Source organism: Panthera leo, chromosome C2, assembly GCF_018350215.1.
Source record: "Panthera leo isolate Ple1 chromosome C2, P.leo_Ple1_pat1.1, whole genome shotgun sequence".
NCBI lineage: Eukaryota > Metazoa > Chordata > Mammalia > Carnivora > Felidae > Panthera > Panthera leo.
The window spans coordinates 148,726,889-148,741,143 of record NC_056687.1 but is presented as its reverse complement, the minus strand read 5'-3'; the positions used below and the strand labels follow the sequence as shown (position 1 = coordinate 148,741,143).

Here is a 14,255-nt window from a genome sequence, read left to right as displayed (position 1 = left end):
AGCTCCCTGTCCCTCCGTACTGAGTGGTAAACGGGCAATGAAAACTTTTATGGCACAGGTTTGTTTATTTTAGACGTCAAGTATAAATCAGGTGATTTGCAACAGCTGCCTTAGCAGTAATCAGTGTGGCCACTTCCTGATGTCTGCCTCTGTTCTCCCTGTGTCTGAAATTGCTGTCTTGTGATCCTTGAGTACAGAACAAGGCCTGGCCAGGCTTGGCTGGGAGCCCTGTGCGGGTGTAGCAGTCACAGGGTGGGGCTGTGAGGGGTGACAAGCTGTTTGTAGCTGCCCACCCAGAGCTGGCATCGCCAGGGTCCCGGTCCGCGGTGGCATTGTTTCAGCAGAAGTGAATGGCCTCTTTTTTTTCATTTGGTAACAGGATCTTTTTCTCTGGCCGTTTGCCCAGCCGATCATCTGGCTACTTGCAAAACCCATATGCTGCCTTGCCCCCCTTCCCTAAATACCATTCTGGAACCTTCTAGTCCCTTCTCACCTCATCTCTGAACCAAAGTAAAAATTATAAATTTAGGTAGAGGGCTTTCTGTCCAAAAAATAACGGACTGTATTTTTCTTAAACGGGGTCAAATGCAATCTCTTTTCTTTGTCGAGCACAGCATCAATTACATGCGTTCACTTTTGGTAAGGAACGAAACGTCGTCCCCCCAGCAGCAAGTGCTGGAACGTGACGGGGGCATTGTCAGTGCTCGGGGATGAATGTGAGCCCCCGCCGTGTCTGTGCAGGTGTCCCAGCTCCGGCATGAGCTGTCCCCCGCCATGTCTGTGCAGGTATCCCAGCTCCGGCATGAGCTGTCCCCCCCTGTGTCTGTGCAGGTGTCCCAGCTCCGGCATGAGCTGTCCATGAAGGATGAGTTGCTGCAATTCTACGCCAGTGCTGCAGAGGACAGCGAGCCCGAGTCCGTGTGCTCCACCCCGTAAGTCCCTGCGTCCGGGGCACAGGCGGCTGGCTGTTGCCAGGGTCTCTGGACTTGCCTCGGCAGGGTCGCCTCGCCGGCCGTGAAGGTCAGCCAGTCCCAGCCTTCCCCAGACCGAGCATCTCCTCGTGCCTCAAACAGATTGATTGTGCTATTTCAGCGGGACATTTAGCAGTTTTGATTGATCTGGCCTGGCCATGGGCCCGGCAGGTGGGTTCTGGAACCAGAGATGCCATGGTGGGCCCCTGGGGCAGAAGGTGTGAGGCCTTCTCTGGGGGTCAGCAGAGCCTCACGTTAGGAGCACGGACTCTCGAGCCCAGTGGCCCGAGTTCAGACCTTGGCTCTGTGGTTTTACTAGCTGCGTGATCTTGGCCAAGTTACTTAAGCACTCTGCTCGCTTCTGCATTTGTAAAATGGAGAGACTGATAGTCCTTATAGGGTTGTGAGTGTACAAGTAGAGTACTTAAAACTGTTCTAGGCACGTTAGAAGTGCATTACAAATATTAAATAGACTTCCAGGCATCCAGAACTGTGTAGGCTTTGAGCAGTTGATCCTGCTGACTTCTGAGGCCATGTGGCAAATGCCAGTGATGGACAGAGGGTTGGGATGTGGGTCCTGAGGGTGGCGAGTCTGTGAGCCGACGGGTGCTGTTTTCCTGGGGGTCACTGTCACACCTGCATGTTTCATGATCACTCGATGGAAGAGCCCCCCGAGGTTCCCTGGGTTTGCCAGGTTGCGGGGGACAAACGTCTCTCCCCAGAGCGAGCCCGTGCTCTCTCCCCCAGGTTGAAGAGGAATGAGTCATCCTCCAACGTGCAGAACTACTTTCATCTGGATTCTCTTCAGAAGAAGCTGAAGGACCTTGAGGAGGAGAACGTCGTGCTCCGATCCGAGGTGAAGCGCGCTCCCTGCCCCCGTCCCCGCTGGAGGGTGGCGGCCCCTTGGCCTCGTGTGGCCGGAGCCGCCGTGGCTACAGCACCATTCTCAGAGGCAACAGTCTGTGGGAGAGTCGCCTGCGCTCAGCTCCCAGCTGCACCCAGCGCTTGTCAGGCGAGCCACGTCTGTGTGCTGGCCATTGGCCTCCGGGCAGCACACGCCCATCCGGGTGGGATCCTCAGGGTGGGTGACAGTGGTGGGCCCCTCCTCCTTCAGCTAGGGCAGGGGTCCCTCGGTGGCGGGGGCAGGGGGTCTCTCCATGGTGTCCTCCAGCTCTGGCGTGGAAATTACGTGGAAGCCCAGGGTGAAAGCCTCATTTCCAGGTTGCCGCAGGTCAGATATGCTCTAAGGAAATAGCACATGAGAACTTGGAGACCTATTTCCTAGACAATTAAAAAGGTAGAGCCAAGGCCACTTGGGAACTCGTGCTTTTGAGTATTTCTGACTGGCTAGTCATTGTGCCAGACACTTTGCCTGTGTTCTTTTTTTTCAAGTTTCACTGCAAGGCTGGAAGCTCCTCGTTTACAGCCAGAAAACCGGGACCCAGGCAGCAGAGTGTTTGATTTGCTACCATGGTGCAAGATAGTGAATGACAAAGCCAGGATTTGTGAGGCTCTGTGATCCTGAACCTCCCGTTACTTCCCTTCACCCACTGCCCCTACCTGGAAACACTGAGGCATGCAAGTTTGGTACTTTTTGCCCTAATTCAGTGAGTTTATGCTCTGTGGCCAGAGGTATGGCTAGTCGAGTTAGGGCTGCAAGCCCACCTTAGCTGGCCCAGGGGTCCCTGAAACCCCTCCAGTAGGGCAGACCACCTTGAACTTGCTCACATGTTGGACAGAGCCTCATGTCTTGGCTGAACAGGGCTAATCATGAGGAAGGTGATGTTCTCTTAGACCTTAGGTCTTCTAGTCCTCATTTACTGGTGGGAAATACAAGCCCAGGGTGGCCAAAGAGGCTTGTCCAAGCTTTCTCTGCCAGCCAGTGGCCGAGCCAGGACTGCTGTTCCAGTCCTGGACACACAGCAGTTCAGCTGTCAGAATGCCCACCTAAAGCAAGAGGGAATCCGATCCCAGCCACAGATTCCATCTCAGTTCAGGAGTATAGTGTCTCCCTGGGATCTGGGGGCTCAGAGGTACCTTCTTTCTACCTGGGATATTTTCCTCAAACCTTCGGATCTCTTCCCACATTTTCAGCCTGGAGCAGGTCCTCCCGAGTCCTGTCTCTTGGGTTTCTGAATGTTGGTGCTTTCCTATTGTACCTTGTGTTTACTAAGCTGAATACAATAGCTCTAACTCCAAGTCAGACCTCACAGGAAGGTGCCTCACATAAAACAAGTGTGAGCCATTCTTGTGGTCATCCTTAGAATGGCCGTGGTAGACAGAGCTGAGTCCTAGATACTGTTGGGGTCACAAAGGGGTCTGTGTCTGTGGTCTGGGACAGACGCAAACGAATAGACAGACATCGATACAAGGGTGGCTCCTGTAGCACGCATATTGCTTTGTGTGGCGCCCTCTGGTGGTACACCGTTTTCATCTCTTCAGCTTTGAACATCCGATTCCTTAACTAAGCAGGGCATTCTGATGGCCTTTCTGGATTTGAGGGTATAATGGATCACAGATGGGGAGATGGTCAAAGGCAGCATCCCAGACCCAGGTTCATCCTTGCTCTATGCCTCGGCCTTGCCCGCCCCACCAGTCCAGATGTGAATGTGGGGCCTCTGACCTGACCCTTGTCCACAGGCCTGCCAGCTAAAGACGGAGACTATCACCTACGAAGAGAAGGAACAGCAGCTGGTCAACGACTGTGTGAAGGAGCTGAGTATGTCCTGGCCCTCGTGCTCCACCCCTACCCCCTCTTTTTATTTTCTGCATCACTGTGACTAGACAGATTTGCATCACCCTTGAGAAAGCACATCTCCCTGCCAGCTTGGGTTCAGTAACATTTTTCTGAAAACTAGAGGCACCCCTCACTCTGATTCATGAGAAATTGGGTGCTAGGTTGTCATCCATGCACTGTCTTAATTTCTCTTCTCACTGAGACGGATGTCTGATTTCGATGTTGGCTTTCTACTGGAATACTGGAGTTATATGATGCCTAAATTAAGCCCGGTTACGGAGTTCCGGTGTTAATGTGCAAAAACTGGCTTCTCGTGACTGATGTGCAAAAGTTGAGGCCAGAGTTCTCTGCTTTGCAAATAAGTACTTCCCCTGTCCCCTCCATCATAAGTTTACAAGTTAAGACAAAAGGGCAAACGATATTTTGAGCTTCAGCAGAGCACTCAGTAGATGAAACACACCCTGTGTTCACATCTAGTAAAATGAGTTATGACTCTGAATATGGGTTGAAAGCACCCAGGGAATTAGACTGTGCAGGTAGCAGTTCCTTCTAGAATGGGGTGCAACAGGGGTTCCTGTTAATGATGTGGATCTGCTCATGCATGAAGGTGAGAATTTGGGCAGTTGGACCTTGGTTTGGTGTGGCATCTCCTGCCTGACGCCCAAAGCCTGATTTCCTCCTGGGGGGGGCAGCTGCGGTCAGGGGGGTTGGGCCCCCACGCCAGGCCCGGGAGCCACACCTGGGGGCTGCCCAGACTGAGCTGGGGCAGGAAAATGGGCACTGTTCCTCCCTCCGTGTTCTCTCCACTTCTGCCCCCCCCCCCCCACCCTGCCCCCGTCTTGTAACAAAGATGCTTTTTCTTGTGCAAGCCACAAAGAGACCATTCTCTCTGGGTCTGACTCCCTCTGGTGGTTGTCATTTCTTGATTAAAGGGGATGCCAATGTGCAGATTGCCAGTATCTCAGAGGAGCTGGCCAAGAAGACTGAGGATGCTGCCCGCCAGCAAGAGGAGATCACACACCTGCTGTCCCAGATAGTTGACTTGCAGAAGAAGGCCAAAGCTGTAAGGTTTCTGTTTCTCGAGCCAGTGCAGATGGTATTTGCACCTGAAGACCGTGCCCTTTAGTCTCATAGTTTAGGATTTTGTGCTGCCCCTTTGGAGAAAAAGGCTTAGCAGATTCAATAGGACAAAGCTCGTTGTCCTGAACCGGGGAGGGGATCCTGTCATCACCACTTATCTCCTAAAAAGAATCTGCACGTTAAAAGAGTTTGTGAACAAAGGTGCTGTCGATAGGGAGTTTTGGAATTTAATGTTTGAATTTTCTAGTCTAATATTTGTTCTTGCACAGCACACCCAGTGTGCTCTGTGGCAGAACAACACCCCCCTTTTTTAAATCAGTCCTGCAGCAGCAGCAGCAGCAAGAAGCAAACCCAAATACGGTTTAGTTTCCCGGCTCGGGCCCTTGCTAGAAGCAAGGCGAGGTGACGTGCGTCTGGAGAGGGGCCGTGGCTGTGCTGGATGGGGGCAAGGCTGCTTTCAAAATCGTGTAGAAGGAAGACGAAATTTTTACTCTGGCACAGAAGTCTCGTTGTAGAAATGTGACAGGATTGTAACAGCTCAGATAATAAGAGGAGAACAGTGAACCGCTTCCAGTGTCTTAAAAGAGAAGCTGACTGGCCCCTTGGCGTGTTGCAGTGTGCCGTGGAAAATGAAGAGCTGGTCCAGCACCTGGGGGCGGCTAAGGATGCCCAGCGGCAGCTCACGGCCGAGGTGAGCGGCTCTGCCTCCCTTCTCCAGGCCCGTCCCGCTTCTCAGCCTCCCCCTGCCAGGCTGGGGGTCCCTACCCGTTTTTCTTCTGAATCGAAAGTCGTTCTTACTCGTAAATTCGCGCTCACACTGTCACCGCCACGGGGGCCGGGGAGGCTGGCGCCGCACAGCCCGCTCCCGCCGAACGTTTCCATCAGCGAAACGACACGTTGCTCGCCGCGTAAAGGCACCTGTTGAGAGACGTGGCTGGAAACGAGGGTGTGACGATCTCTCCCGTTCGTGTCAAGATAGATGGATGCTGTTGGAAAACAAATAATTTTTTAATTTGAGTGTAGTTGGCACACCCTGTTAGAGTCGTTTCGGATGTACGACGTAGTGATTGGGCATCTCTGTACATTATTCTGTTCTCTGCACAGTGTAGCCACACCTGTCCCCATACAGCACTGTTGCAGTGCCATTGACGCTGTTCCCTATGCTGTGCCTTTCATTCCCACGACTTCCGCATTCCGTAATGGGAAGCCTGTGATCTCACTTGCCCGTTGTGAGAATTTGGGAGGTTTCTGAGCCCATGAGCACCCCCCCCCCCCCCCCCCCCCCCCCCCGGTTGGAAGCCAAACTGAGCCTCAAGGGCTCTTTGGTGTCCGGCTTCAGGGCTCAGGGCCGCCAGTCCCTGACCCTGCACGCTTCTCTGACTTGCTGCAGCTGCGCGAGCTGGAGGACAAGTACGCGGAGTGCATGGAGATGCTTCACGAGGCGCAGGAGGAGCTGAAGAACCTCCGGAACAAGACCATGCCCAACACCACGTCCCGGCGCTACCACTCCCTGGGCCTGTTCCCCATGGTGAGCGCCCGCTGGCTCCACGCCCCCACCTCCCACCCAGCAGGGCGCAGGGGTGCCCCCGGTAGGGAGGCGGGGTCTGGAGCATAGTCTGCGGGAGGCTTCTGGTCCCACAGCTTGGCTCTCGATCCGAGTCAGGGGCTTGTGTGCCCAGCTGGTGGCTCCTTGACTACGTGATTGTTTCTTTCCCATCCCTCTGACTCCGTCGTGTTTCCTCCTCTTCTCCTTGACCGGTAAATTTCGTAGGAACCTCAGATATTTGGAAGATGTTATTCATACGTTATTATTTTTCTGACCTTGTTAGAATATGAGCTATTTTGGCCTCACTGTGCATTCCAGAATTCTTAAATTGCCCATACAGTCCTGCTGGTTCTTTCTAGGCTTATATTTTTGGTAGTTTTTTGTAATGTTTATTTTTGAGAGAGAGAGAGGGGGGGGGGGGGGGAGGGAGGGAGGGAGGGAGGGAGAATGTGAGTGGGGGAGGGGCAGAGAGAAGGAGACACAGAATCCGAAGCAGGCTCCAGGCTCTGAGCTGTCAGTACCAAGCCCGACGCAGGGTTCGAACTCACGAACCGCGAGATCGTGACCTGAGCCGAAGTCGGGCACTTAACCGACAGAGCCATCCAGGCGCCCCTGTTTCTAGGCTTATTAATCGTTCTCTCGGTGGTTTTCAGTATCTGTGATCTGAAAAAAATCTCTCTCCCCACTGTAGGAGCTGCTTTTACATTCCTACAAAATGATTCTCCCTCAGTCTTATTTCTTAACTCTGGCTTGATCTCTTTTCATGTTTGGGCTTTGAGGAAACATGGTGGAAAAGCGGCTTTTCCGGGTTGGCCCCTCCCTGTTGGGGTCGGGCAGCCCAGGGCAGGCCCCCCCTCTGCCGCTCGTTTCCCTGTGATACTTGGTGGGCTTCCTCATCTTACCTTCTTCTGTCAGAGGAAAACCCCTTGAAGGTGGGGACCGTATCTTACTTGCTCCTCTTCTCCTTCCCTCTGTCGCATAGTCTGTTTTCTGCACTGTGTTCACATGTTGTAGAAGTGTAGATGCTTAGCAGACACTGCGTTTGGATGGGTGGGTAAATGGACTGAAGAGCAAAGTGCTGAGAACTTTTATATTCAGGTTCTATTTCCGTGGTTTGAGGGAATACCACGGTCTCTTTGAGGAGAGGACTTTTGAGAGAAATACTCCCACATGAGATGCGAGTAGATGGCAGTTTCAGTGTTTGTGCAGCTCGGTCCCTTCCGGATTTGGCCTTTCCTTGGGGCTCTTTGCTTTCACACCCCCCCCCTCCCCCGCCGGTGCTGACTCCGGCTGCCCCCGACGCTCGTTGCCTGCCCCATGTTGCCTAACTCACGATCTCCTTTCCTTTTTGCTCATGTATATCAAAATCAGCCTAGAACGATCTCTCTCTCAGCTTGACTGAAACTTAGTGAAACCAAAACAGAAGCTGTATAACGTAGCTTTCCAGGGAGTAGATTGGCGATCCACTGTGTCCAGGAATCCCGGTTACGGGATTTAAGAACAGGCTGTGCCCCAGATTCCTCCACCTAGAGCTGATGACAGGGAGCTCAAAGACTGTCCTACGTGGCGATGTACATTCCCTGCCTCAGTGTCCCTCCTTCCTGGCTTCCCATCTTGGCGCGGTGACCTCCGGGGGGCATCTTATCTCCCATGCACTTGGGGTTTGCCCCACAGCATTCCCCACTCACAGGGATGGACCCGTAGTTTAAAACGAAGCCCTTACATAGCGAAGTCCAATTCAAAATCTGTATTTGGGTTTCTTCTGCAGAAATCCTCAGCTTTCATATTTGCTGAGGTAGAGCTTCTGTTTGCCTTTTTCTGTAGCTGTTGGCATAACTCGGTTTTTTGAAGATGGCTATTTTTAAAGTGCACTATGTATTAAAGGTATTTAAGGCAAGCTGAGTGGTGCCGTGCCTTGTGTTTCTGGAGCAGAACACCAGAGCTGCCTCTCGCTCCCAGACTCTCTAACTGCTGAGTGGCACGGTGAGTAGCAGTTTCTGCCTAAGGAGTACATCCCCAGCTCTCTTGCCTATGGCAGGGGTTCCTAATCTAGGATCCCCACCCCGGATTCAGGGGGCCCGTGAACTTGCGGGAAGGTCATGTCTTCTATTTTCATTAATCCCTAGTCGTTTCTTTCTTACGTGAAGGTAGGCAACAAACCACAGCGATGTTGGCACCCCCGTGATTTTGTCACCAGTTGAAATCATAGCCGCTTTCATGGCACATTTCAGTTGTAAATGTCTCAAAACTCCCGTTCATGCTGAGCTCCACTTCAGAAGCCGGAGCCTGTGTGTTTCTGTTTCACCATCGTCGTTACTAACATTCTTGTAACTAGTTCAATAGATCTGGCTTCCTTTTTGTCCTCATTATTTGATTCACTTAAAAATACTATTCTAAGAAGAGGTCCATGGCCTCCCCAGACTGCCGGATGGGGTCACAACCAAGACAAGTCATAGAGCCTGTTGGCGACATCCTCCCAGCATGGCCTTGAAATTGATAGTTTAGTATCTTATCTCTCCTAATTTGTGTGAAGATATTTTCTTCATGTAGAGCTCTGAATGTAAGCTGTGTGGTGAATTATAGTATTAAGAAAAGTAGACTGGGGGCACTTAGGTTGCTCGGTGGGTTAAGCGTCTGACTTTGGCTCAGGTCATGATCTCATGGTTCGTGGGTTCGAGCTCCACGTCGGGCTCTGTGTTGACAGCTCAGAGCCTGGAGCCTGCTTTGGATATTCATTCATTCATTCTCTCTCTCTCTCTCTCTCTCTCTCTCTCTCTCTCTCCCCCCTCCCCCTCTCTCTCCCCCTCCCCCACTCATGCTCTGTCTCTCAAAAATAAACAAACATTGGGGGAAAAAAAAAGTAAAGTAAACTGGGGATGCTTGGCTGGCTCAGTAGGTTGCATGTCAGACTCCTGATTTCAGTTCACGTCATGATCTGAAGGTCATGACATCGAGCTCTGTGTTGGGCTCCATACTGGGCATGGGGCCTACTTGGCATTCTCTTTCTCTCCCTCTGTTCCTCCCCTGCATGTGCATTCTCTCTAAAACGAATGAATGAATGAATGAATGAATGAATGAATGAATAGTAAACTGGCTTTAAAAAAGTCAGTCCTGTTCACCCAGAGAAGCCTTTTACAACCTGGGTTATGTTGACTGTCAATCTGTGGGTAGTAATTACTAAATAAAATTGCCCACTTATGAATAGGAATTGAAAACAAGCCCACTAACCATTTATTGACCCAGCTTCTTGCTGACTCCTATAAGTCTCCCCACTTGGTCCCAGGTTCCAGACTGGAGCATCCCTCCCTGACTGTGGGGCTTGGAGGTGGACACCTCGGAGTCCCTTGCTCTGTCTGCTGGGAAGCCATTGGCCACAAGTGGCCATGCAAATTTAAATCCACTGAAATTAGTACAGTTCGTTCAGGTTCTCAGCCACACTGGCCGTGTTTCAAGTGCTCAATAGCCACCTGTGGCCAGTGGCCCCTGCAGTGGACAGTGCAGAAAGCACATTCCTGTCATCCCAGGAAATGTGTTGGTTAGTACGGAGTCAGCCCTTTCCTTCAGGTTGTCCTAGGTGGTGTCCTTCTCTGAGGCCTCGGCAGGTGCTTTGCTGCACACACCTGGTCCTCCTGTTGGCATCTACCTGTGGCAGCATGTGGGATTGCTTGTTAGGCTCCAGCTGATACGGTGAGGAGTGGCAGGTGGTCAGGGAGGCAGCCTGTATTGTCGTTGAGTCTCAGGTTGGGGCCTGGCCCATCCAGAAAGTGAGAAGTTATCAGTGCCAGGCCTTCCCCCAACCCGCAAAGTTCACAACTTAGCTGGAGAGAGATCTAAGTGGACTAACTGTTCGGGGAACTCGCAGGGACTTCATGTGTTTGGTGTCTTTCTAGGGGGAGGAATGAAGGATTACTGGTGGAAAGGACGTGTGAGCTGGCCGTTAGAGGGAGGTGGGCGATGCGTCGTTGACGGGGAGAGCTCTTCTTGCCGGGGGTGGAGGGCCATGAGAGCAGAGGCTCAGATGCCAGTGCTCACGACTCAGTCCCGTCCTCCCTAAGTTCCCCTCCACTCCTTGTGGCAGAGTCACAGCTCTGTGGTTTGGCCAAGGGAACATGGAGTTTGCTCTGAGACCCTTAGCTGCATGGGATCACAGGGCCTTTACACCCGGTGCCCACCGGGACTGCTCCGTTCGGGACCTGCCGTGGGGATTGCTCAGTCAGGGTTTCCAGCAGTGATGAATGCCGTCAGCCTTGTGTCACGGTAGTTTGCAAGCTTCTGAGACCTCGGTTGACACTCCTGTGGCTAGCCAGCCGGGCGCGTCTTTTAGAGACCGAGCACTTGAACTGCTGTGCACTCATTGTGTTTTCTGGCTTTTCTCAGGACTCCTTGGCAGCAGAGATCGAGGGAACGATGCGCAAGGAGCTGCAGTTGGAAGAGCCTGAGTCTCCAGACATCGCGTACGGCCTCGTTCTAGGCTTCCCAGAGACTGGCTCGTGCCCTGTGGTCATCAAAACTAACAACGTCTGGGTCTCAGACACCCCCCCAGTGATCACTGTGGTCCTTCCACAGATTTGGGTCCAGATTAAGGGAGACAAGAGAACACAGCCGATAGTAGCCCCCAGCAACTCTTACTAGGTTTCAAAGATAGGTTATGAACTTCTAGAAAGTTGAGTAAGGAGAGAGATGTTTCTTATCTCTGTTAATTACAGACTCTGCCTTGACACCACGACTTGTTTTTATCTTTCCTTTCGGTGAAAAACACCGAAAGGTGTTTAAAGTTTAAGCTTTAAACAATTTTAATGTCTGTTAGGAAAAGAAAAATGAGATGCAGTATGAAGGCTCTTCAAGGAGTGCCCAGGCTTCCACTTCCTTCCTGGATATGTTTAGGGATATTGGCCTCTACCAACTCTCTTCCTAACGTGAGCTCTTGCTCAAGGCCTGCCCTGAGGTGTTTCTGAGGACACTGTGGATCCGATTTCATTGTGTATTTTCTGTACCCGAAGCTCACAGCTGGAACTGAAATGGGATCCCGGGAGTGACCACAGTCCCTGAGCCTCGGTGCATGTGTGAAGGCCTCTGCATCCCAGAAGGAGGTGGCCGTTGTAGCAACGTGCCTACCTTGTCTCCTTAAAAAGAAACAAATGAGCATCAAAGGGAGGTTCCGCTCTTAGAAATAGCAGTTGCTAAAAAAATATTAATCTGGTGTTTACCATCTCCTTATAGAAGTTTAAGACTAACTTCGTCTTGCTTTTTTTAAATGTATATGAATGGTCACCAGATACTCATTCCACAGATATTTCTGGAGCCCTGTTATGTGTTGAGCAGTGAACACTGCTTTCTTGGACTTTACGTTCTGGTGACCGTCATGAAAGAGGAAAAGTATCTGGGAGACAAAAGCTCTACTTTAGTATTTTTATTTGTGGGTTAAGCCTAAGGGAGAGAAAAGCAGTATCCCCTTGCTAGCATCACCTTTAGGACACAACCACGTATTTATGAGAGGCCTGAATTCAGTGGGCATTGAGTCTCTTGAGTTCCAGCCAATGCCCTCAGAAACACTGGAAGCACGGGCTGGCAGGTTGTTTGGGGGCTCACGTGGGCCAGCTGCCTTTTGGCTCCTAGATGGTAGTTTCTGGAAGGTTGGACTCCACGGTCATTCCTGCATTTGTTTATTCATGGATGATGTTGTGCGTTCCCCCCAGTCACCAGAGGCGAGTCTTTGAGACGGTGAGAAACATCAACCAGGTCGTCAAGCAGAGGTCTCTGACCCCGTCCCCCATGAACATCCCTGGCTCCAACCAGTCCTCAGCCGTGAACTCCCTCCTGTCCAGCTGCGTCAGCACCCCCCGGTCTAGCTTCTATGGCAGTGATGTTGGCAACGTGGTCCTGGACAACAAGACCAACAGCATCATCCTGGAAGCAGAGTCAGCTGACCTGGGGTGAGCCAGCCCAGAGTTTTTATCTGGCTGTTTTGGGGAGAGGTAGTGTGTTTAGAGTGTAAGTTCAGTCATCAGAAGAGGAAGACTGATAAAGAGTCACGGGAAAAGTCTAGAGCTTTCAGTGTTTTAATCTGGTTTAACAACACTCTGTGTTTACAGTCATTCTCGATTCTGGTATTTTCACAAGCTTAAAGAGGTACAACAGGAAGTCTGCTTCTCTGTCAGATGCTGAAGGGGAGGGTAAATGAGTATTTTTCTGTTAATCTTCACTGTTGAGCTGCAGAGTGGACATTTGTTTCATGAGCCCTTTGGTAGCTTGGATGTTTAAAAGGTAGAGGAGGACTCAGTTTCTCTCTCCTGGCCAGAATCTAGTTTGTTTTGGAAGGTGGGGTCCTGGACCCCCTCAAAGGTGCTTGTCCCTGGGGTGGGGCTTCCTTAGCAGTGGGCACTTCTTTGTCCTAAAGCCCTGCAGACCCACCCCTACACACACACACACACACACACACACACACACACACGCCAGCTGTGTTGTGTACCCTTTTTACGTGATAATAAAATTGGGGGAAACTGCTTAATCAGAACAGCTCTTTTAATTCAAGAGGACAGAGAAACGCCTCTTGAACCAGTGGCCCTTCTGGTGACTAGGACCCGCATCCTGAAGAATTCTCCCTAAGGGCTCCCGAGGGAGAGGTTTATAGCAACGAGGGAGAGGTTTATAGCAAGAGGAGTTCTTCTTACACTTTTTTTTTTTTTTTTTAACGCACCTTAGTGCTCTCCCTCTACCTCCCAAAACACCCACCAGAGGGAACTAGTTCTTCCGGGCAATCATTTATGCCCCCATTTTTGCCTGAATTTCAGCTGTTTGCCTCGTCCGCTTCCCTATCCATCCTGCAGCCACTCCGACCTGTCCACCCCGTGCACCTGGCAGGAAGGCCTTCCTTGCCACACGCACCTTGCACCGCGCCCGCTGCGGGGTGCCCCACGCTCAGCCCCATCTCCCTCCTTCTGCAGGAATGACGAGCGGAGCAAGAAGCCCGGGACGCCGGGCACCCCGGGCTCCCACGACCTGGAAACCGCTCTGCGGCGGCTGTCCCTCCGCCGGGAGAACTACCTCTCGGAGCGGAGGTTCTTCGAGGAGGAGCAGGAGCGGAAGCTCCGGGAGCTGGCGGAGAAGGGCGAGCTGCTCAGCGGCTCCCTCACGCCCACGGAGAGCATCATGTCCCTCGGCACCCACTCCCGCCTCTCCGAGTTCACCGGCTTCTCGGGCATGTCCTTCAGCAGCCGCTCCTACCTGCCCGAGAAACTCCAGATCGTGAAGCCGCTGGAAGGTGATCACCGGGGGCCTCGGCCCCTCGCCACCCTCCTCAGCGACCGCCTGTGGTCCCTGATCCACCACCGGCAAGCGGGCAGCCTCTGTAACACCTACTCCTTTTTCTTCCGCGACAGCCTGCCGCGCTGCTGGTTTGAGTTCCTCTGACGGCGGCGCCCGGCCGGGGCCCGGCCGGGGCAGGTGTGCGAGTGCGCACGCGGGCCGGGGCTGACCTCGGCCAGCAAGGCCAAAGACAGGGAACTAACGTGCTGACGCTGGTTTCCCAGTCCTCTCTCCTTTGCATTTAGAACCTTAGAAGTAAACCTCTTTGCGGGAGGCAGAGGCCCTGCTAAGGTACTGAAAAGTTAATTAGGTCACGCCTGGGGTCTGAGAAGCACCGGGAATGAATGCTTGGACCCCCCCCCCCCCCCAAACGTTGGCGTCGGGGAGGGGTGCAGAGCAGCGCAGGAAGTAGTTTTTTTCAGTAACCATGCGAAAGCGATTTGCAGTTGGTGGGCTGACACGTTTTGCTTCTGGTCTTCCAGTGAGGAGGGTGTGACTTTCTTCCTTCCGCCTCGGCGGTGTGATCCGAGCCAGCCTCCTGCGCCTCCACCTCCACCGCTGGGGGGCCAGGCAGGGGGCGGCCGCGGAGGCCGGCCGGTGAGTTCGCGCTTCCTTA

The 14,255-nt window shown here is 52.5% G+C and overlaps 1 protein-coding gene across 12 annotated transcripts in view; it reads left to right on the top strand.

The window, feature by feature from the left end:
• The window catches only part of TRAK1 (trafficking kinesin protein 1), a 124,600-nt gene that overhangs the window by 88,969 nt on the left and 21,376 nt on the right, over positions 1–14,255 (top strand). For all 12 annotated transcript variants that reach the window (XM_042955090.1, XM_042955082.1, XM_042955081.1 and 9 more), the window contains 9 exons: positions 832–932; positions 1,719–1,827; positions 3,612–3,690; positions 4,641–4,771; positions 5,405–5,479; positions 6,179–6,316; positions 10,712–10,788; positions 12,031–12,267; positions 13,279–13,595. In XM_042955090.1, coding sequence (XP_042811024.1) covers positions 832–932; positions 1,719–1,827; positions 3,612–3,690; positions 4,641–4,771; positions 5,405–5,479; positions 6,179–6,316; positions 10,712–10,788; positions 12,031–12,267; positions 13,279–13,595 — 1,264 coding nt within the window. The remainder of the gene's footprint in view (positions 1–831; positions 933–1,718; positions 1,828–3,611; positions 3,691–4,640; positions 4,772–5,404; positions 5,480–6,178; positions 6,317–10,711; positions 10,789–12,030; positions 12,268–13,278; positions 13,596–14,255) is intronic.